An 18806-nucleotide genomic window follows, 5' to 3' on the forward strand; every position below is an offset into this window, starting at 1 on the left:
TAAAGTACAATAGCATGACTCTAACAAATAAAACAAATAAAAGGAAAGGAAAATAAAAAAATATTTACCAGGAAATATCGGTATTTTATTTCTGATGTTTCGTTTTTACCTATATTTTATACAAACGCTTATTTATAGCTTTTAAACAAACACAACAAACTTATTTTGTATTAATATCTCCAATTTGAAAAGCTCAAGACATTGTAGTTGTTTGTGCATACCAATCTTTACTTTTGCGACAATTTATATTTGTGCAATGAGGGCAACGCATTAAAAACTTTGGGGTTACTGATCTCTTTGATTTAAAATGAGAAAGAACGATGTCCGTCAATGCATCAATAAAGAGAGGATGATCATTTGGCGCAGCAGCTCTTCTTATTCGTTCAATGCCAAGCTATAAATGAAAACGTAAAAACTTTTATCTCATAACTTTACACAAATTTAAGTATTATATGTGTATAAATACTTACATCTTTAGCTAAATCTGAACAATACTCGATATCCATCTCGTGGAGAGTTTCAATATGTTCATTAACAAAAGCTACTGGCACTAATATAAAATTCTTTTTTCCTTGTTTTACATATGCTTTTAGAGCATCATCGGTAAAAGGCGCCAACCAAGGTATTGGTCCTACCTAAATACATATTATATAAGTTACATTAATAGGATAAAATTTAGGTAATCTAAATACTATAAAGGATAAAAGACGATGCAAAAAAATTAAACATTCCTTTTATAAATGTAATTTCTTGTATTAAAAGAAGAAAAGAAAAAATAGATTGCAGAAATATTCCACGAAATAAATTATGGTACAATTACTGAAATTAAAAATTGATGAAAGGTAATTTATAACTTACATGTTAGTATTACACTTTTAACTAAAAGAACTAGTGTTCAATGTGTGTAGAATATTGTTTCTATTGCACATTTTCTCACATTTACTCACTTTATGTAAATACAATACAGAAATTAAGATATTTCGTTCAATTGATTTTTTTTTTTACTTCGTGCAATTAATTTCGATTCTTACCATTTTCATCTAATATATCTATGTACTGTATAATAATATTAATATTTACATAACTTAAAGCATATATGTTTAAATACATAACTAAAGATTAAAAGTATATATATTAACTTTAATAATTTACATGTATAAGGAGTGTAGCACTGGTAATATGAGAAACATGCAACGCGTTATAACTGATTGTAAAATTCTTTAATCGTTCTTTTTATCTTTTTCTCCATTTGTGTATTTTATAATTCTATACTATAATGAATGCATTTAATAATTGATTTTACAATTAATTTTAGAATATCGGCCGCAATACGAATTAAATGTGTACAGTCGTGGGCAAAATTAAGTGGAAGTAGCATAAATTTTAAATGTTCATTGCGAAACATGTTTATAGACTTCAAAAATATGTATTTCATAGATAAAATTACAAAAATAATGTTTCTGAAAATTTATGTAAATTTATTTATACGTGTGACCTTCGAATTGTGGACAAAATTTTAAGTGAACGGATGGGAAATTCTGTATTAGGAGAAAAGACTGCACTACCGTAATATAGTCGAAAAATATAAAGTTTCAAGAAGTGCAATACATACAATTTATAAAAAAATATGTACGACATAATACTGTTGAAAATTGAATTGATCGAGGACAGAAACATAATCTACATAATGAAGAGAATCTACATAAAGCAATATAATTGGTATCCTATGCCATCAATTTTGCATAAAATTCTCATAAACGGTGCCGAAATTACAACTAAGAGCATACTACCCGCTAGAATACTAGGGGTAAAATCATCTGAAGCTCGAAACCATAAAGAATTTCACAGTCACAAGGCCAATATTCAGGTTATATTGTATAGAACAATGAATATTTTCAAACGATAAAACTTCAATCGCGAGTGAACAAACGAAAACTGTCGTTTCCTGAAGAAGAAAGATTTATTCGTCATTTCTAAAGTACGAGTGGAACTGAAACCAAGAACTAGTTCCAAATCAGAATCAAAAGATGATAGTGAGATAGAGGACAATTTAACGGATGTGACCAAAACTTTAGGATTTCTAAGTGAAGAAATGTTGTCGATTGACGAATGTGATACTCGTTAAAAACTCGGACGAATTAGTGAGAAGCAAGAAGACTCAGTATTATTAAACACCTTAATCGCAATTCAATCTCTTTGTAGTAGATTCTGCAAACTATAATCTTGTAGGGTAATCGCAGAAATCTGCAAATTTTAACAATTTCTGCTAATTCACGTATCGTATAGCGTAGATTGTGTTCCATTAGTGATTTGATTTGATCTTCGTCAATGATGAAGGGTCTACCCGGGTGTTCTTGATTATTAAGGTTGAAATCACCAGCTTTAAACCTAACAAATTACTTCCGCATAGTTCTTTCAGCTATAGTACATTTACCATAAACAACATATATCTTTTGTGCGGCTTGTGCGACATTTTTGCTTTTCCGATAAAAGAAAAGCACCAACGCTTTGTTTTTTTTTTTTTTTTCATATTCAAAAAGCGTATAAAACTTACAAAAATTAATGTATCCTAATCAAACTTTTCTCCTAAAGACACCTAAGTATCACCTTTTAGAATATGTACATATGTCAATTCTTTTCAATTATTCCGATACATTCAGATCTGTCCTAATGCCACCTGTTGAAAATCAGAACAAACTTTTCGGACAACCAATATTATTTATTTATCGAACGCTTTCAAGATTATTTGAAAGGAAACTGTTTTTTAAGAATAAAATTTTGTTTTGTCTAATTTTGTATTAACAAATTTTTTCACAAAATATGAACTGTTTTGGACACGTGACATTTGTAATTTCTCGTGTAGTAATGTAATTCTTCTTTATTTATCATCATTTATCCATTATAAATTATAAAGAATTTTCGTTTGTATAATTTAATATACCATCTTTTACTTTCGAAGTAGCAAAACTACAAAAAAATTCGTTATTTTATTAAATATCTTTTTAAGACAAAATCTGTTCAACGCTTCAAATAACGTTGAAATAAAGTAGATATATTTTCCTCTTGAAACCAGAAAACTTCTGTATTTGCCACTTTCCCCCCAAAATATGTTGTTTTCGAGATATTTAAATTTTAAATTTTCAGATGAACACACGATATGTAGGTGAAACCATTGCAAATTGCAGCATGCAACACGTTAAAACAAAAATATAAGCACTGACATGCAGTAAGTTGCGTGCGTGAAGTCAATCGTAGAATCTTGCGAAGAAAGAAACATAAGTCTAATATAATAAATAAGTCTTTAGTTTAATATAATAAATGAAACTAAAAATTAATTCGAAAGTAGTTTTCCGACCGAAAATATGAAACAATAAAAATAACGTACATTTACAAACTTCATTAAGAAATTCGACTAAATTTTTCATTTCTTTCGTTATGAAATGTATATAAATAGGTAATACAAAATTAAGATTATGTTAACATAATAATTCTGTTTTGTGCTCATTATAGTAATCGTGCGAATTAATTGATATAACACTATACATACATATGAATATATTCATTGGAAAGTATTAAGAATAGTTCGAATGTATTTTGGAAAGTATTAAGAATAGTTCGAATGTATTTTGGAAAGTATTAAGAATAGTTCGAATGTATTTTGGAAAGTATTAAGAATAGTTAGAATGTATTTTGGAAAGTATTAAGAATAGTTAGAATGTATTTTGGAAAGTATTAAGAATAGGTAGCATGTTTTAAATATTTTCAAGCAGTAACTCTAGAATCTGTTATTTTCAAAACAACATATATTAATGTAGCGAAACACAATTTCAATACCTTTGACTGCCATACTAAATTATATGGATTACAATAATTTAATTCTTGCATTACTAAGGTAACTGTTGCTCCAACTTCAGATGGGTAAGGATCTCCTCTATTCACTGCCTAAACATAAGACAATGCAAAAAATCAGTTTCGCATTTTCTTAAAATGATTTATTTAAGATTTATTCGTAATACTGGAATATAGTAACCTTCAAAGGAACTGAATGAGCTGAAAATAAAATTATAACGTCATCCCTTATATGTTCAGGAAATTGAACTAATTCTTCCTTAATCCTTTCAGCAATTGTTTTTATATATAATGGGTGTGTTGCCCACCTATCTATTATGCTCCACTTCATATTAGTAGGTAATTGCCTGTAAATGACGAATTTCTAAACATAAAACAATACATTTATCTTGTTGGATAAATATTGGACAAAAATTTTATCCTGCACTACTTTAATATTTCATTTTATATATTTAAAACATTTAAATAATATCAAGTATTCTAAGTAGACGATATTATGAACCAAAAATACAGTCTGCAATAAAATATACGCAATCCCTAAAATAATTAAGAAAATTATTAATAATAAAATTGAAAGATCATTTTCTTATGATCTTTCATAAGAAAGAAGCCCACTTTCATTGTATTAAATTCAGACATGTATTTATGTTGGAGAACAATGTAATATTATAATATTACAGATATTGAAGATTATTTCAAAATTGATACAGCAGTGCTTGTACGTATGATAGAAAACAATAACATACTCAGCCTTATTTTTACGTTTTAATTGAAATTAAATTATTATGGCAATTAAAACTGTTTATTTGCAAAAATTGATTACAAAAAGAAATTACATAAGAATGAAATGCAAGTACTATTATTGATAAGGAAAAAAGACCATAACATACAATAAATTTCCAGAAATGTTAACAAAAAGTGAAAAGTGATATTGGGTAAGATATACTGAAACTTATGGAAACAAAGAAATTACAAATTGCATAATAGGTGCTAAATCCTGAAAATTGAGTAATTTTAAAAAGCACAGATTATTCGACTAACCAATCGAATCACTAATTCGAATGCATATTTTCTTAGAAATTACGGTCAAATAGGAAACAATTAATAAGGGATAATCTGTACATGACAATGAATATGAATTCGAGAAAGGAATGAAACTTCGTTCATGAAAAAAATTCGTTTTTAAATCGCATAAAGAAAATACTGAGTTTTCAACAAATCTATAGTAGATCTGTTGTAGACTGAAATTAGCTATCCCAAAAAAAATTTTATAATTGCCAAACTAAATAACTAAAGATATATAAAATTATTAAATAAACGATGACGGTAATAAGCTCATGCAATAATGCCAAAGTTTTAATCTTTTATATAAATCCATACCTTCTCTTTTTAAATTTAAAATCACGTTTATTTTAGTTTCATGTATTACATAAAACCATATTTATTTCGTTTTATTTTAATGATTATTGTAATAATAATTTAGTGATCCTTGTAATAAATTATTTTGCAAAAAATCTTTTAAAGCACAATAACAATGTTAGAACTACTTGTTTCCATCGTTGTCTAGATATTGACTTGAAATATTACAACATGTTCTATCATTTTGACGCATCCCTTTTTTACATAAACAGATGTATTTCTTGGAAAATACATTTCGCGGCAATTATTTGACCACATCGATATGTATTTATTGCTAAAACTATCTGTATACGGAATATTGCTATTAATTTTTCTGGAAATGACTTTTCTGATCACTAAACGGTTTACGAAAATTTCAAAGTTTTATTGCAGACTATAGTTCCTTCAAAAATTTTTTAGCGCCCTCAACGGATATAAACATGCGATAACTGTGTAACCTGACTAGTCGATTTATCGATTTTAAAATGATAACATCGGTTTCTTGAAGCGTCCTTAACTAGAGTGTTCAACTGTTTCATTCGAACACAATGCTAAATGAAAAAGGTTTAACTTTTTTAAAAATTGGAAAGATACGAGCTTTTAAAGAAAAAAGATACTTTAATCAGGAGATCGTTCGTGATATTAATGACAGTCCTTGTATAATTAATAACTACTTGGTGAATTCTGGAAATGATGAAGAAACCCTAAAAGGAAATATAAAAACAGCAACTACGAATCTAAAGCGACAAATGACTTTAAGAGTAACATTTAATTCTTTCCAAATTGCTCGCAAAATCAATGACACTGACGACACTTTTGCAAGTAAATAATTACTGAAATATCATTCAGTGAATGATAATGAAACTTTTGTGCTGAATCTTACTATGTGTAAAGTTTCAACATTTAGAAAAGTTTCATACATTTCCCAATAGTATGCATAACAGACAGATTTTCGAAGGCGTTTTTTTCAGAAACGAAGTCTCACATGTCAAAATTTTATTTTATACTTCCGATTTTTTTTTCACGAAGAATCATCTCCTGTCCAGTCATATCACGATTCCATAAGTATTCTGTATTAGACAAATATAAATGGAGATTGAAAAACTACTAAGTATAATATAAAAGGAGTTTGAAAAACTACTAAAAAAATCACGTTAAGTATATTTGCGTTTTATTTTATTACTTTGTCGTACAAATTTGGTACAAATTTTTGATAATGTATATCTTTGTATTTGCACATAAATTCAGTTTAACAATTAATATTTTTAGCGATACGTAAGGCTAATTTTTTACCTCTTAACGAAAAAACCTTCTTAGTTCTACCTCTATAGAACTTCCATAATTTCTGTTTTTGAAATATAAATGAATCACAAACTCCCTCCTATTTAATCGTTTTACAATCTTCCTGTTAAAATAACCTTTTTTCTTCAATATTTGAACTTTTCCAATTACTTTAGAGTTTAGTTACGTTACTTGACCCGTTATTTCGTTTTATAACTAATTTTCACATTTCCTATGATATAAACTGATATTTGCTATTATGGAATAAACTAACATACTATATTAATCGTTTATAATTTCACGTTTATAATTATCCACATATACGCTGGTTTCCAGGTACCTATTTGAGTCTTTATTCTGCGGTGTCTATGTATTTTTGAACAACTAAAGGCAGTGGTATCCGAAACTCAATTCGGACTCAAATTCTTGAAATATACGTGAAGTGTGTCATTAAGCATATGTATGCAGGAGAGAGAGAGAGAGAGAGAGAGAGAGAGAGAGAGAGAGAGAGAGAGAGAGAGAGAGAGAGAGAGAGAGAGAGAGAGAGTGAGATGGTCTGAAAGAGATGATGAGTGGCTTCACACATCACCCAATTACGTGTTAGGACTTTTGTTTCTACAGGATCTGGCCACAGATTGGGGAATTAGCTTCTAATAAGAGGACCATGAGGAATCATATGACACTTATCCCAGAACCTCTCGAGCAACAAACATCTCGGACAACCGTTAACATACAGAAACCAATGCCCAATACAGCTAGGGCTATTTCTTACCGCATGATTGTACCATATAGATCTGTACCATAGGAATGCACTAGAAATTGTACAGGACAGAGACAAGAAGGATATTTCGCTCACTCCATCTAACTTACACATTGTGACTTACACATCCCTGTGCTTGTAGGTTTCTAGCGATACGCGTTGAAATAGTAGTAGGATGATTCCCACATTTATGGAAGGTATAATTATTATTATTTTTATTAATTCTGTTACGAACTTCTTTGAATCTTACGAACTTCTTTCATAACACAGTGGTGAAAATAAATGATTTCTACAAAATCTTTACAATGCTCTAGAAAAGCAATCAATAGGTGTATATCGAGCAATATTATCCATAGCATTTTTAATCATTTAATTTAACGTTTCGTCTTTATTTTAGTGTTTCTCTTCCGCTTATTATTTATTCTTATTTTAATATTATATAGCAAGAGTTTTAGTGCTATAGTCTCCGATAAGAGGACATACCCTGCATCAGAGTAGTATAAAAAAATATAAAACCTATAGTTCCTGAAAATTATAATTAAAAACAATGTATACAAGATTATGTCTGAGTTAATTTCGATCAAGATAATCTTATCAAATTAATAGTAACGTTTCCTTAAATATATTCTGAAAAGTAAAATTTGTATATCATATTATTTGATACACATCGTGAATACGCCATTGAAGGTAGTGGCATCGTTCGCTTCGTTTTATCTTACCCAATTTCGCTACACTGATGAACTCTCTTCATTACCTAATCCAATGTGACAAAAATGGCTAATATTGAAAATGCGTGTGAGAGATGATTGGAATTCTCTACTTTAGCCGATCATATCCGCATTTCTTAGACTCGTCAATTTACCGGCTCCCTATAGTACATCCGTCTTCGTTAATTTTCAAGTGGAAAAACAAGGAGAGGTATACAAAATATTCTTGTCGTGCATCAAAAAATTGTTCGTCTTCATCAAGTTTAAATCTGAACCGTTGAAAGAACGAATTCTTAGTCGGTACGGACATATTGTATTTAACATACGACACGAGCTAACTAATTTCTTTTTCTTTTCTCGCAAATGAAAATATAAAATAGGATATTTGATCCACGCGTGACTAGGGCTAGCGAAGAGGGCAGACTTAAATATCTTCTTTCAGCAGCTGTCATTGACTTCTACTCGACAAGTTTGATGTCGAATTGAAGGTTATTATGTTTGCGAAAAGTTTCAGAATACACAATTAGTACTACATTCTGTCTAACGAGACGAGGCAGAAAAAATAAACAAAAACTTCACGTGATCGACGTTGCGGCAGCAATTAAGCGGCTGCTTGTCAGGGACAAATTTGTAGCAGGTTTTCACAAACAAGGGGAGGACACGAACTATCCGACTTCGATTTTAATGTGCCTTTGTAGAACGATAGTTGAAGTGATTCCTTTGACGTATACAAAATATTAGATGTAGACACTTAGCAGTTTTTAAGATATAAATAATTAAAATTACATACCCTGATACATAAGGTGTGTTGTGATTTAAACTTTGTGCTTTAAGATTACGATGGTGTAGCGGTATAAATGTTGGACCAGTAAATGCATGGTCACTACATCAAGTCTCACTAACCATAATAACTTATATTTTGTTCGTCTGTTTCTGGATCACTAATGCGACACCATGAACACACTATAAACGCTTGTCTTTTACAATTGCACTCATTAGTTTTTACTTCTTCAGGGGAAGCAACCTTGACATTATAAAAAATTTCTCGTGAAGAAATTAATTTTGGACTTGAAAATCATGATATCTGATCATCTCATGGTTCAAATACTTCGAAGCTTTGTAAGGAGTGTGTGTAGCAAACAGAACTAATCCCATTAAAGTGTTATAAGATAAATTATTGAAAATTATTGAAAAATAATTAGAAGAATATTTAAAATTACAAAAGCTAGTAATGCAAATATCGAAAACATGTAAAATTCTTATTAAGAGAGAATACTTTAATGAAAATAAATAGTTTAAAGGCACAATCGTAAATAAATATAAACTAATAATTGTTATTTTATCATTTTTCAATATGTACATAATAACTTAATAAATATGTAAAAGCTTAAACATTCATTCATATTTTATCAATTAAAAAAATCTAAATTCCTTTTTATTGAACAAATGATCTCGAATTTTTAAACAGTAGTGTACTTTTATAAATGATAAATTAAATTTATACCTATTGTTGGTACCTGAGATGAATGCCTCTATGTCACCATCAAAGTCGATTAATCCTTTTTGCACAAAGAATAAGTCACTAACTGGATTGGTTTCAAGTCATGATATAGATAAAACTTACTGCCTAGTATGAGTGAATATCGAAATAATCTTGTAGTTCAGTAAACTGATTAGTGATTAGTGACTTGTGCTATAAAATGTATACTTATAAAGAGATCTCAAAATCGACCAAACTGTAAATCATATGCCTTAACAGTATCAAATACAATGTTCTTTAAAAAGGAACAAGCAATTATAATCCATACAATCAAAGGAATTGGAATAAAAGGGTGTATGGATGCCTTTGGCAAAATAATCAGTCTAAACTCTATACAATTTATATCCTGAATCACAAATAACAAAATATGTGTATACTTTGACTTGGTTAGTACTTTCTCCTCACATAGAAAAACTAAATGCATCCTGATGATAACACAGAAGCATTTGTCTTGGGCAAGATTCTTTCAATGGTGAACATTGATATATAAAGAACCACATGTTGATAAATATAATAGAGCAGTTATAATAGATTTAAGATAATTACCTTGTCTTATAATAATTATATATTGCATTAAAGCTGGATCCAGTGGTAGCACAACTGTACTGTGGATATTGAGAAAATATAACTGTGTGTTGAACACCATCTCTGAAAAGAAAGTATATAAATACTATATATGCAATAATTAACAATAGTTGTTATTTATGTGTCAAGACATTATTATGCAAGGTTAAGTCAATATTCTTACTCCTTTAACTCCTGAAGAGTGTCTTCAGTAAGTGGATTGGCATATCTAAATGCAACATAATACTTATGAGGTGCAGTTTCTGGTGAAACATTGTCTAACTGTTTGCACAAAAGTTGACCCTGTAAGTTTGTCCACTTTAAAATAGGAGATCCCCCACCAATTTCAGTATATTTCTTTTGTAACATAGATGTACGACGATTTGCTATAAAGGGACCCAATTGACTGTAACATATATTATAATATATAGTCCACTTTAAAATAATATTTAACGAAAGACAAAATAATTATTTATCTAAATGAACCTTTGAAATGGAAGTTGAATCATTTCACGATCAGTCATTATACGTAATAAATATTCGTGCACCTGTTCAATATTAGTGGGTCCACCCATATTTAGCATTAAAATACCTGTTTTTGGTTTAATGCTATTTGTTTGTTTTGGAACTGCTGCAATAGAAATTTGACGCCAAAACAAAATGGGAAATTTTCCACCTCGTTTCCCTAAGTGACAATAAATAAAAATATATATAATTGTATATAACAAGAATACTATCAAATTGGTTACATTATCTAAATTATATAACAGTAATCATAAAGAAATATTAAATAACAAAAGGATGAATTTTACTTCAGAGCATATTACAAAAGGAATATTAAATAATATAATTTGTTCATTTTCTTCCATACGAGTGTAATGAAGTCACCTCTTATACAAGTGCACAAAAATGCAAGATTAGAATTCACAAAAAATTGTATGTCCTAAGACAAAAAATGAAAACCGGTTATATTTTCTGATGGGAATTTAGATTATCCAAAAAAACTAAAATGATCTATGTAAAGATAAAGCATGAGTACAAATATATTGATCTTTTAAAAGGTATTTTAATTTGATATATTAAAGCAAATCATGAAGACAATATTATTTCTCAGCAAAACAATGCAATGATACATAATGATAAAAAGATTTAAGAGACGAATTTAAAAGACTGTTCTTATACAAATTTCATTATACTTTCATGGGTTAAATTATATTTTGCTTATAACAAAAATGAAACAATTACTTTCAATTCTATATTTCTTTTTCTAGTTTATATTATTTTTTAATTATTTTCTAGCATTACTTTTACCACATTATAATTAAAATTCTTGAAATTTTTATCGGAAATAAATGTTTTTATAGAAATTTCATCCACTATAGCAAAAAAACTATATATGAATGAGATCACTGGGAAAGCAAAATTACTTTTTTCCATTAAAAAACCTCAAAATTGATGAAAAGATGTTACTTTTACCAATAAAAGTAAATACTACATTTTTGCTTCAGATCACAAAATTGTAGTGTGGTAAAGAATGAATGAAACTTTGAAACTAATTTAACATCAACTTTTAAACATGAAGAACGTTTCATAAATTGGTGTTCATCAACAATACTCTGGATAAGAATAAATACTTAGACATTTTAAAGAAAAATTTATAATAAAGTGTAAATATAGATATATTGCAAATTACATTCAAATTTTTTCAAAATAGCAACCTAAAGCATAAGACTCGCATAGTGCAGGAATATTTATTATATAATTGCCTTAAAATTTGGTACCCATTTTCATAATCTTTAGTTTTAAATCCCACAGAGAATTTATCAAATGAATTGAATTATACTAAACAAACAGAAAAATATCAATAAATTGAAAATCTCTGAATATTAATGTAACATGAAAATATAACAATTTTTATTTAAAATGTATTGTATAACTGAATGTTATTTTTAAGAAAAAATTGTTTATATATTTTCAATCCATAATAAATTGTTTATGTATTTAGAAAATAAGCAGTATAATATTTAAATCATCCCCTTTTGTACATAAAAACAAATGTAGAGATAGTACAGTGTCCAAATATTAATGTAATTTTAGATATAAATATTAAAAATGCAATATACATTAATTATACTCTTTACTCACCGAATTGCCGCAAAGTTGATAAATTACTTGTCATGTTTAAGAAAATAACGTTTTGCAAAACGCAACAAATATGACAAATATTTGTTTATGAATATACGAAAGTTGTAGTTTATGCACAATCACGATGATGACAATTGATGATAAGATTGGCAACACTTCGTCAGTAGGTACTACTTACCACTGCTTACAGGTTAGTCTTAAAAATAAGGTTATGGTTGTTGAATAAAACGGTTCAACATATCACACGACTCATATTTGTATAAATTTGTATAATATATGATAGTGTATTTCTGTAATTCTAGTACAAGTACATCAGTGAGTAAAAATCAGCATATCCAGAACAAAATACAACTATAAAACAATACTTTCAACGAGACTAAAATAAAATCATGACAGATCAAAATACTGTTGAAGAACTTAATCCATCGGATTTAGGTACACTTGATTAGTAAGTAGTAAGTAATACTACAGGGAGCTATAAAGAATATCCCTGACTAATGTTCATGATGTAAGAAATTCTCTTCTTTTGCCCATTAATTACATTTTCACGGGAGTAATTGCTATTAGACATTGGTTGTGTGATACATGTTGATCCTGACCAATAGTGAAATAACCTTTTTTAAAAATTCTAATTATTAAATTTGTATTCTATTCAGGGACATTCTCTTTGGTTCTTTAGTATACGTACAATTTAAATACAAAACACTCCCGTTATGAACATTACATGTCACAAATGTTTCTTACAGTTGGGAAAAAGTATACTCTGAAGAACTTAATAATTTTAAGGATCATGGAGATGTAGGAGAGATATGGTTTGGTAGGAATAATTCACTAAGAGTTATACAGTAAGTAATTTGGATGATACACAAAAAGTAACATATAACGTGGTTAGAAGTAATATGAAGAATCATTTCTCATATACACATTAAAAACATTTTAATCTGAAACTATTTTTTGTTAACCATAAACATTAAAAATTTTATCACTATCATAGTAATTCTAAATTTAAAAATTGGAAGAGAATGTTACATTTCTCAGTTGCTTTGATTAAATTAATAAATACAATTTCAATAGCATTTCTACTATTTTATAAAAAATATAAAATTGATAAATGTCTATAGATTTATAACAAAATAATTTGTTACTAAATTATTAACTCTAGAAAATTTTTTAATTTCTTAAATATATTTTGAACAAATCTATTTATTTAATTCTAAACATTTGTGATAATATTTCAGTTGGGTCACTACACAATTAAAGCTTGATAAAAAAAATGATAGAATAATTGATATAGGGTGTGGAAATGGAATGGCATTGGTGGAACTTTCAAAATATTTTGTAAAATTAATGGGTATAGATTATTCACAAAACGCGATTGACTTGGCTCATGAAGTATTGAAACAAAATAACTTGTCACATATTGATTTGAGAGTCTATGACATACTTGATTCTGAAAAATGTGATTTACCAGAGGATTTTAAAGTGGCACATGATAAAGGAACATATGATGCCATCAGTTTGCATCCCTATAACCCTGCAACAAAACGACAGAAGTACATAGAAAATGTGTATAAAATTCTTGTGCCCAATGGTTATTTAGTTTTGACATCTTGTAATTGGACCAAAGAGGAATTAGAAGAGCATTTTCAGAATTGTATGTTATTTTATTGATTTAGCAATAATTATATTCTTAAATTTGTTGTAATCTGTTAGATAAAAATTAAATTAATTCAGTCCCATACTCTATATACAACAACACTAATTCTGTTTTTATGTTGAGCACAATATTTAAATTTTAAACATACTGACTTTATTTGACACCAACAAATACCATATTATTAAAAAAATATGTACTCAGTGCAAAATATCTATTTCTAATTCATTTAAAATACTTGATGAAATATAAAAATAATAGAAACATAATTTTATAATACAATAATTAAAAAGTATATCTCAAAATCAAATTTTATAATAGATCAGTAATACTCCTTCAATTTTTTATATTATAAGTAACATATTGATTTTTAATCATAGTGACAACATTAATTAATTTAGGGAATGTGTATAAGTAGTTATTGCCATATATATATTGAGGATGTTTTTATATTTAGAACCATCACTTTATTGATGGTGTTTTATTATTACAGTTTTTATGTCTTAAATGTTCATCCAATGTCACTTATCTTTTATCAACTATTACATTAATGCCAACTCTTTACATGACAGTTATGACTTTTTATACCCATTTTAACACAATTGTTTATGTAATTGAGATGATATGGACCATGGTCTGATATACATCCTCTCCAAATCAAAATTGTTGATTTTAGAGTTCTCACAATTGTAATTTATAATATAATAAAACTATTATTACTATTAGAAAGAACTAGCAATAATACTGAAAATAATCATTTAATGTCATAAAATCAGTTTTTATTAATAAGTATATCAATAATCCATTTCTTTAAAAATCCTGTTTTTTGTCCTTACAACCGTATTATACACATATTAAAATAAAATCAAAACAAACATTGTTCAGAACGTGTATTAAACATGTATTTTCCTTATGTAAAAACGTATTGAACTAGTCAAATTTTGAAATAACTGTTTCAAACTTACATAAAGAATCTTAGTGAAATAGTTATGAATAAAACTTCGTAAAATGGTGGTTTATTAACAATTTTCTTATAAACAATGAGTTCGTACATGTTTCTGGAATATTCTAGAGATTTCCGAAAATATGTACAAACTCATTGTTCATAAAAGAAATTGTTAATAAACTATCATTTCACGAAGTTTTGTTTGAAATTGATCGGTGTACAAATATTTTCTACACCCATTATATGTACATATGTTTTCTTCTGCATATGTAATGATTATAGATACATATACATATACATAATATGTATATCGATTCTCGTATCGATTTCACAATGATTTCATATTAATTAATGTCTCTACCGAGTTTCTTTTCAGTAGTCTATAAAGAAATCGTAATGTCCCCTTATAATTTCTAAATATTTAAATTTACTAAATATTTACAAAAAATAAATGTTTCTGCACTTTATATTTTTCTGCTTATTTTTCTCTTTATTATTTTGGTCGCTAAGGGTGGTTTCACTTGTTCATTCAGCTATTACGTTTGTAAATATTTAGTACCTTATCCTCATAGAATGAAACTGTATAACATAGGACGGTCGGGATACTCGAATATTTGAGTAGCTCAAAATTCAAACCGAGCCGAGATTCGATTTTCGATTTTTCGAAACAATCGAAAAATTCGAAAGAATCAAGCTTCCTAGTCATCGCTACCTGTTTATAAAAGGCGATTCTCTTGTCAGTAAACTCAAAACTCCAGCAACAATTCCATGTGAGCAATAACCCTGTATATTATTAAATCGAAAAGCCGGTACGTGCAACTTAAAAGAATCAAGAAGAAACATTTGTAAATGTAATACTACGAAATATTTAAAATATTTCTTTCATTTTTGATTCTGTATGACTCTTAAGATTATTGTATAGCTCATGAATGAATTCATCTCTTCTGTTTTGTTTCCTTCTCTTCCATCTTTCTTCTAACATTCACTATTTACGAAGAAAACGTTGATTAGTAATAGCATGAACACTCTCAATGCATGAGCACATACTCAAGGTTATTCGAAAAGTTCATTTCTAATCGTGTAATGGTTTATTGCTTAGCGTGAATTTCCAGATATTAAAAGAAATGATTTCTGTATATGGAGATGTCTGTATTACCTATCAGACAATTTGGAAATGATATCAAAGGTTCAAAACCAGTGTGGAGTTATCTTCGATCACTACAATGTTAAACCTGTTACAATGATAAAATTGTTGAACTTTGATTGGGACGTTGCTCCTCGTCATTATTCTCCCAACCTTACCTTATCTGATTACTAACTGCTCCTTTCGTTAACAAATTTTCTTCGTGACAAAAAATTTCAATCCTCGGAGAAACACAAAAATCATTTGGATCTATTCTTCATAAGTAAAGAACTTCATTACAAAATTGTAATTCATTACAAATCATCTTCATTGAGATGTCAGTTATCGAAGCAGCTTATTAAATAATAAAAAAAAAATACCGTTGGTGAACAAATTAAAATAAGTAAATACTTCAAAATATGATTGTTTGGACATTAGCATCATGTTCCTTGGATATGTTTACAAAATAGGAATGCAAAAAAAGGAAGGTCAAAACATAGGGCTTTCAGAGAACAGATTATTGATAAAATTTTATTTAAACCTGCATTTACGACAGTAAAAGTATGATGTTTGCATTATTTTTGGTTTCTAATTTTGAGTACAATGATAATTTTATCGTACAACCTTCTATTAGGAGCTGTGAAAACAACAATTTTGTTTTGAACAAATTGTTATCATATTTGTGACTTTTAAAATACTATTTTTTATTATCTGTTAATATAAGATACTAATTTCCATTCTTAACACGTTCACACCGGTTGTTATCGAGTATCGAATTAGTATTGCCAAATATAAACTACAGTCTTATTAAATATAAAATTTATAAATCTTTATATTAGTGGATTTGAACAAAAGAGTTGTAAAGAATTAAGGATGAATTACGCATGTTTTATTCCTTATAACATTTATTATATTTATTGCAATAGAAACATGCACAACAATGGTGGAATTTTAGTCATTACAAAATATTAATATTCGTTACCTTTTTCGTTTTCAATGTAAATCGTCCAACTGAAAATGTTTGTGGTATTAGTAAATTTTCATAGATTTATTAACTGTTTATAATGCTATGGATGTTTAGTATCAGATCTCTCCTGAACCGAAACACCTAAAGAGGAACATACGAAAATATACATCCGGTTGAACGTGTTAATTATTGGTATAATAATGTTACATAATATTAGTAAAATACATAATATTTCAGATTTTAATGTATTGAACGTGCTTCCTTCTAATACCTTCCAGTTTGGCGGACAAATCGGAAATACTGTAACACAATTAATCTTCCAAAAGAAACAACGAATAAACGAATTAGTAACATAATATACGAAATTTTCTATTTGTGCACCTTACCTAACTGACACATAACAAGTTGCAAATATCGTAATTGTACTTGTAGTTAAACCACAGCAATCAGGTATGCAAAAGAAATTCTTAGCAGAATGAAATATTTATTTGTGCATAAGTTGTCTATACCAGTAACATGTTTGTGCAGTGGAAATAAATAATGCACCTTACTATTATATTGTTATCGAGTTACAAATGTTACAAAATTCATTACAGCTAAAATAAGCGCTGCTATAAATTCTTGTGCTACTAGACTTTATATCAGTGTAAATTATTGCTATTTAATTACTATTTAATTATTATGTATTATGATTTATACAGTCATGTTGATAATTAAGTCATCACTGGCGTATAAAAATGTTGCATGTCTAATAATTATATTATCTAATCACTATATTTGAATTGTTAGATTATAATGTGCAGTATATGTGACATAATTAAAAATAAAGCATTTAACAATCATAGTGTTTATACTAAATTTTTCCCGTCAAATAATTTAATTATTTATCATTATGTATCATAATCGATAATATTGGATTAGGATAAATATCATCCTACGAAATTTTCTTATATTTTGTTAATGTTAATTTTTACGATACAATAAAGTCAAAATTAATTAAAGTAGTTATTTTTTAAAAATACATCATAATGAATTTGATGTGTTCTGTGAAATTGTCCTCATTTCAAATAAGAAATTTATACAGATAACTAAATACTAGTCCACATATTTTAACATACACATAATTCTATAAAACTATTGAAAAATTCTGTAATTAGTCTTCCGAAATTAATTTAGTACTAAAATTGTATTTGTATATAATTATATGTGATTTATTTGAAGTTGTGTGTTCTGTATTTTGTCCAAATTCCGATTGTAGTGTGCTGCATGTATTATATAATCATATATCATCTGCATACATATACAAATAATGAGGGTAAATTTCTATAATTACTAAATTATTCATAATGGAATATATGAATTGAAATTATTTGAAAATACACACAAAACGGTTTATAGAATCTTATTATAAAGCTTCAAGAGGAAATTGTTCACAAATTAAATATTCATTGATGCTACGCTATTATGGTAGTATTATTATTAGATTACGTTATTATTTTATCGTACAGTAAATTACGTTATTGTACGATATAATTTAACCCTTAATTGCCTAGAATGACATTTTCAAATTTTTATAATTCTACGGCACAGCAAGTAATAAATTCTAATACTATAATCTATGAATATGTGTTTAAATTGTAAATAGTGTGCATTGCTTATATATTTATAAATCGAAGCGATTTCTAAAATTGACATGGAACAAAATTACTAGGCAATTAAGAATTAAAGCACTCAAGATTCTAGAACAATTCGTATTACATAATGTATATATATTTCAAATGAGTCATTAAGAAATACAATTGTATAATTTAAATATATAATTTAAGAGATATACTTGTAATAACATATTATATGTAATAGAATATATGTTGG

The 18806-nt window shown here is 27.7% G+C and overlaps 2 protein-coding genes and 1 long non-coding RNA gene across 4 annotated transcripts; 1 reads left to right on the forward strand and 2 right to left on the reverse strand.

The window, feature by feature from the left end:
- Positions 1-63: 63 nt before the first annotated feature.
- On the reverse strand, positions 64-12644 carry Fech (ferrochelatase, mitochondrial). 2 transcript variants are annotated; one of them, XM_076327722.1, is made up of 8 exons: positions 12245-12643; positions 10586-10784; positions 10284-10505; positions 10082-10183; positions 4031-4196; positions 3835-3942; positions 471-635; positions 64-394 (listed from the first exon to the last, which is right to left on the reverse strand). In XM_076327722.1, exons 1-8 carry the CDS (start codon positions 12276-12278, stop codon positions 194-196), a joined length of 1197 nt encoding a protein of 398 aa, XP_076183837.1. In that variant the 5' UTR covers positions 12279-12643; the 3' UTR covers positions 64-193. The 2 variants fall into 2 exon arrangements, with proteins under 2 accessions (XP_076183837.1, XP_076183839.1); XM_076327724.1 differs by lacking the exon at positions 10586-10784 and having other exon boundaries at positions 12245-12644.
- LOC143155244 (uncharacterized) lies at positions 6294-9672 on the reverse strand. The gene is made up of 4 exons (XR_012994361.1): positions 9500-9672; positions 8786-9019; positions 8008-8157; positions 6294-7813 (listed from the first exon to the last, which is right to left on the reverse strand). It is a non-coding gene; the product is annotated as an uncharacterized LOC143155244 (long non-coding RNA).
- On the forward strand, positions 12235-17731 carry LOC143155243 (EEF1A lysine methyltransferase 2). The gene is made up of 5 exons (XM_076327725.1): positions 12235-12434; positions 12547-12692; positions 12991-13089; positions 13483-13898; positions 17172-17731. Exons 2-5 carry the CDS (start codon positions 12634-12636, stop codon positions 17288-17290), a joined length of 693 nt encoding a protein of 230 aa, XP_076183840.1. The 5' UTR covers positions 12235-12434; positions 12547-12633; the 3' UTR covers positions 17291-17731.
- Positions 17732-18806: the final 1075 nt, after the last annotated feature.

The sequence above is a fragment of the Ptiloglossa arizonensis genome, chromosome 2 (assembly GCF_051014685.1).
Source record: "Ptiloglossa arizonensis isolate GNS036 chromosome 2, iyPtiAriz1_principal, whole genome shotgun sequence".
Classification (NCBI taxonomy): Eukaryota; Metazoa; Arthropoda; class Insecta; order Hymenoptera; family Colletidae; genus Ptiloglossa; species Ptiloglossa arizonensis.

Coding starts and splice junctions, on each gene's coding strand:
- Fech (XM_076327722.1), bottom strand. CDS start 12,278: ATGACAAGTAATTTATCAACTTTGCGGCAATTCG. Junction 3,943..4,030: donor CTCATTCAGTTCCTTTGAAG/GTTACTATATTC, acceptor TCTTATGTTTAG/GCAGTGAATAGAGGAGATCC. Junction 636..3,834: donor ATTTAGTATGGCAGTCAAAG/GTATTGAAATTG, acceptor ATATGTATTTAG/GTAGGACCAATACCTTGGTT.
- LOC143155243 (XM_076327725.1), top strand. CDS start 12,634: ATGACAGATCAAAATACTGTTGAAGAACTTAATCCATCGGATTTAGGT. Junction 12,693..12,990: donor GATTTAGGTACACTTGATTA/GTAAGTAGTAAG, acceptor TGTTTCTTACAG/TTGGGAAAAAGTATACTCTG. Junction 13,899..17,171: donor AGAAGAGCATTTTCAGAATT/GTATGTTATTTT, acceptor ATAATATTTCAG/ATTTTAATGTATTGAACGTG.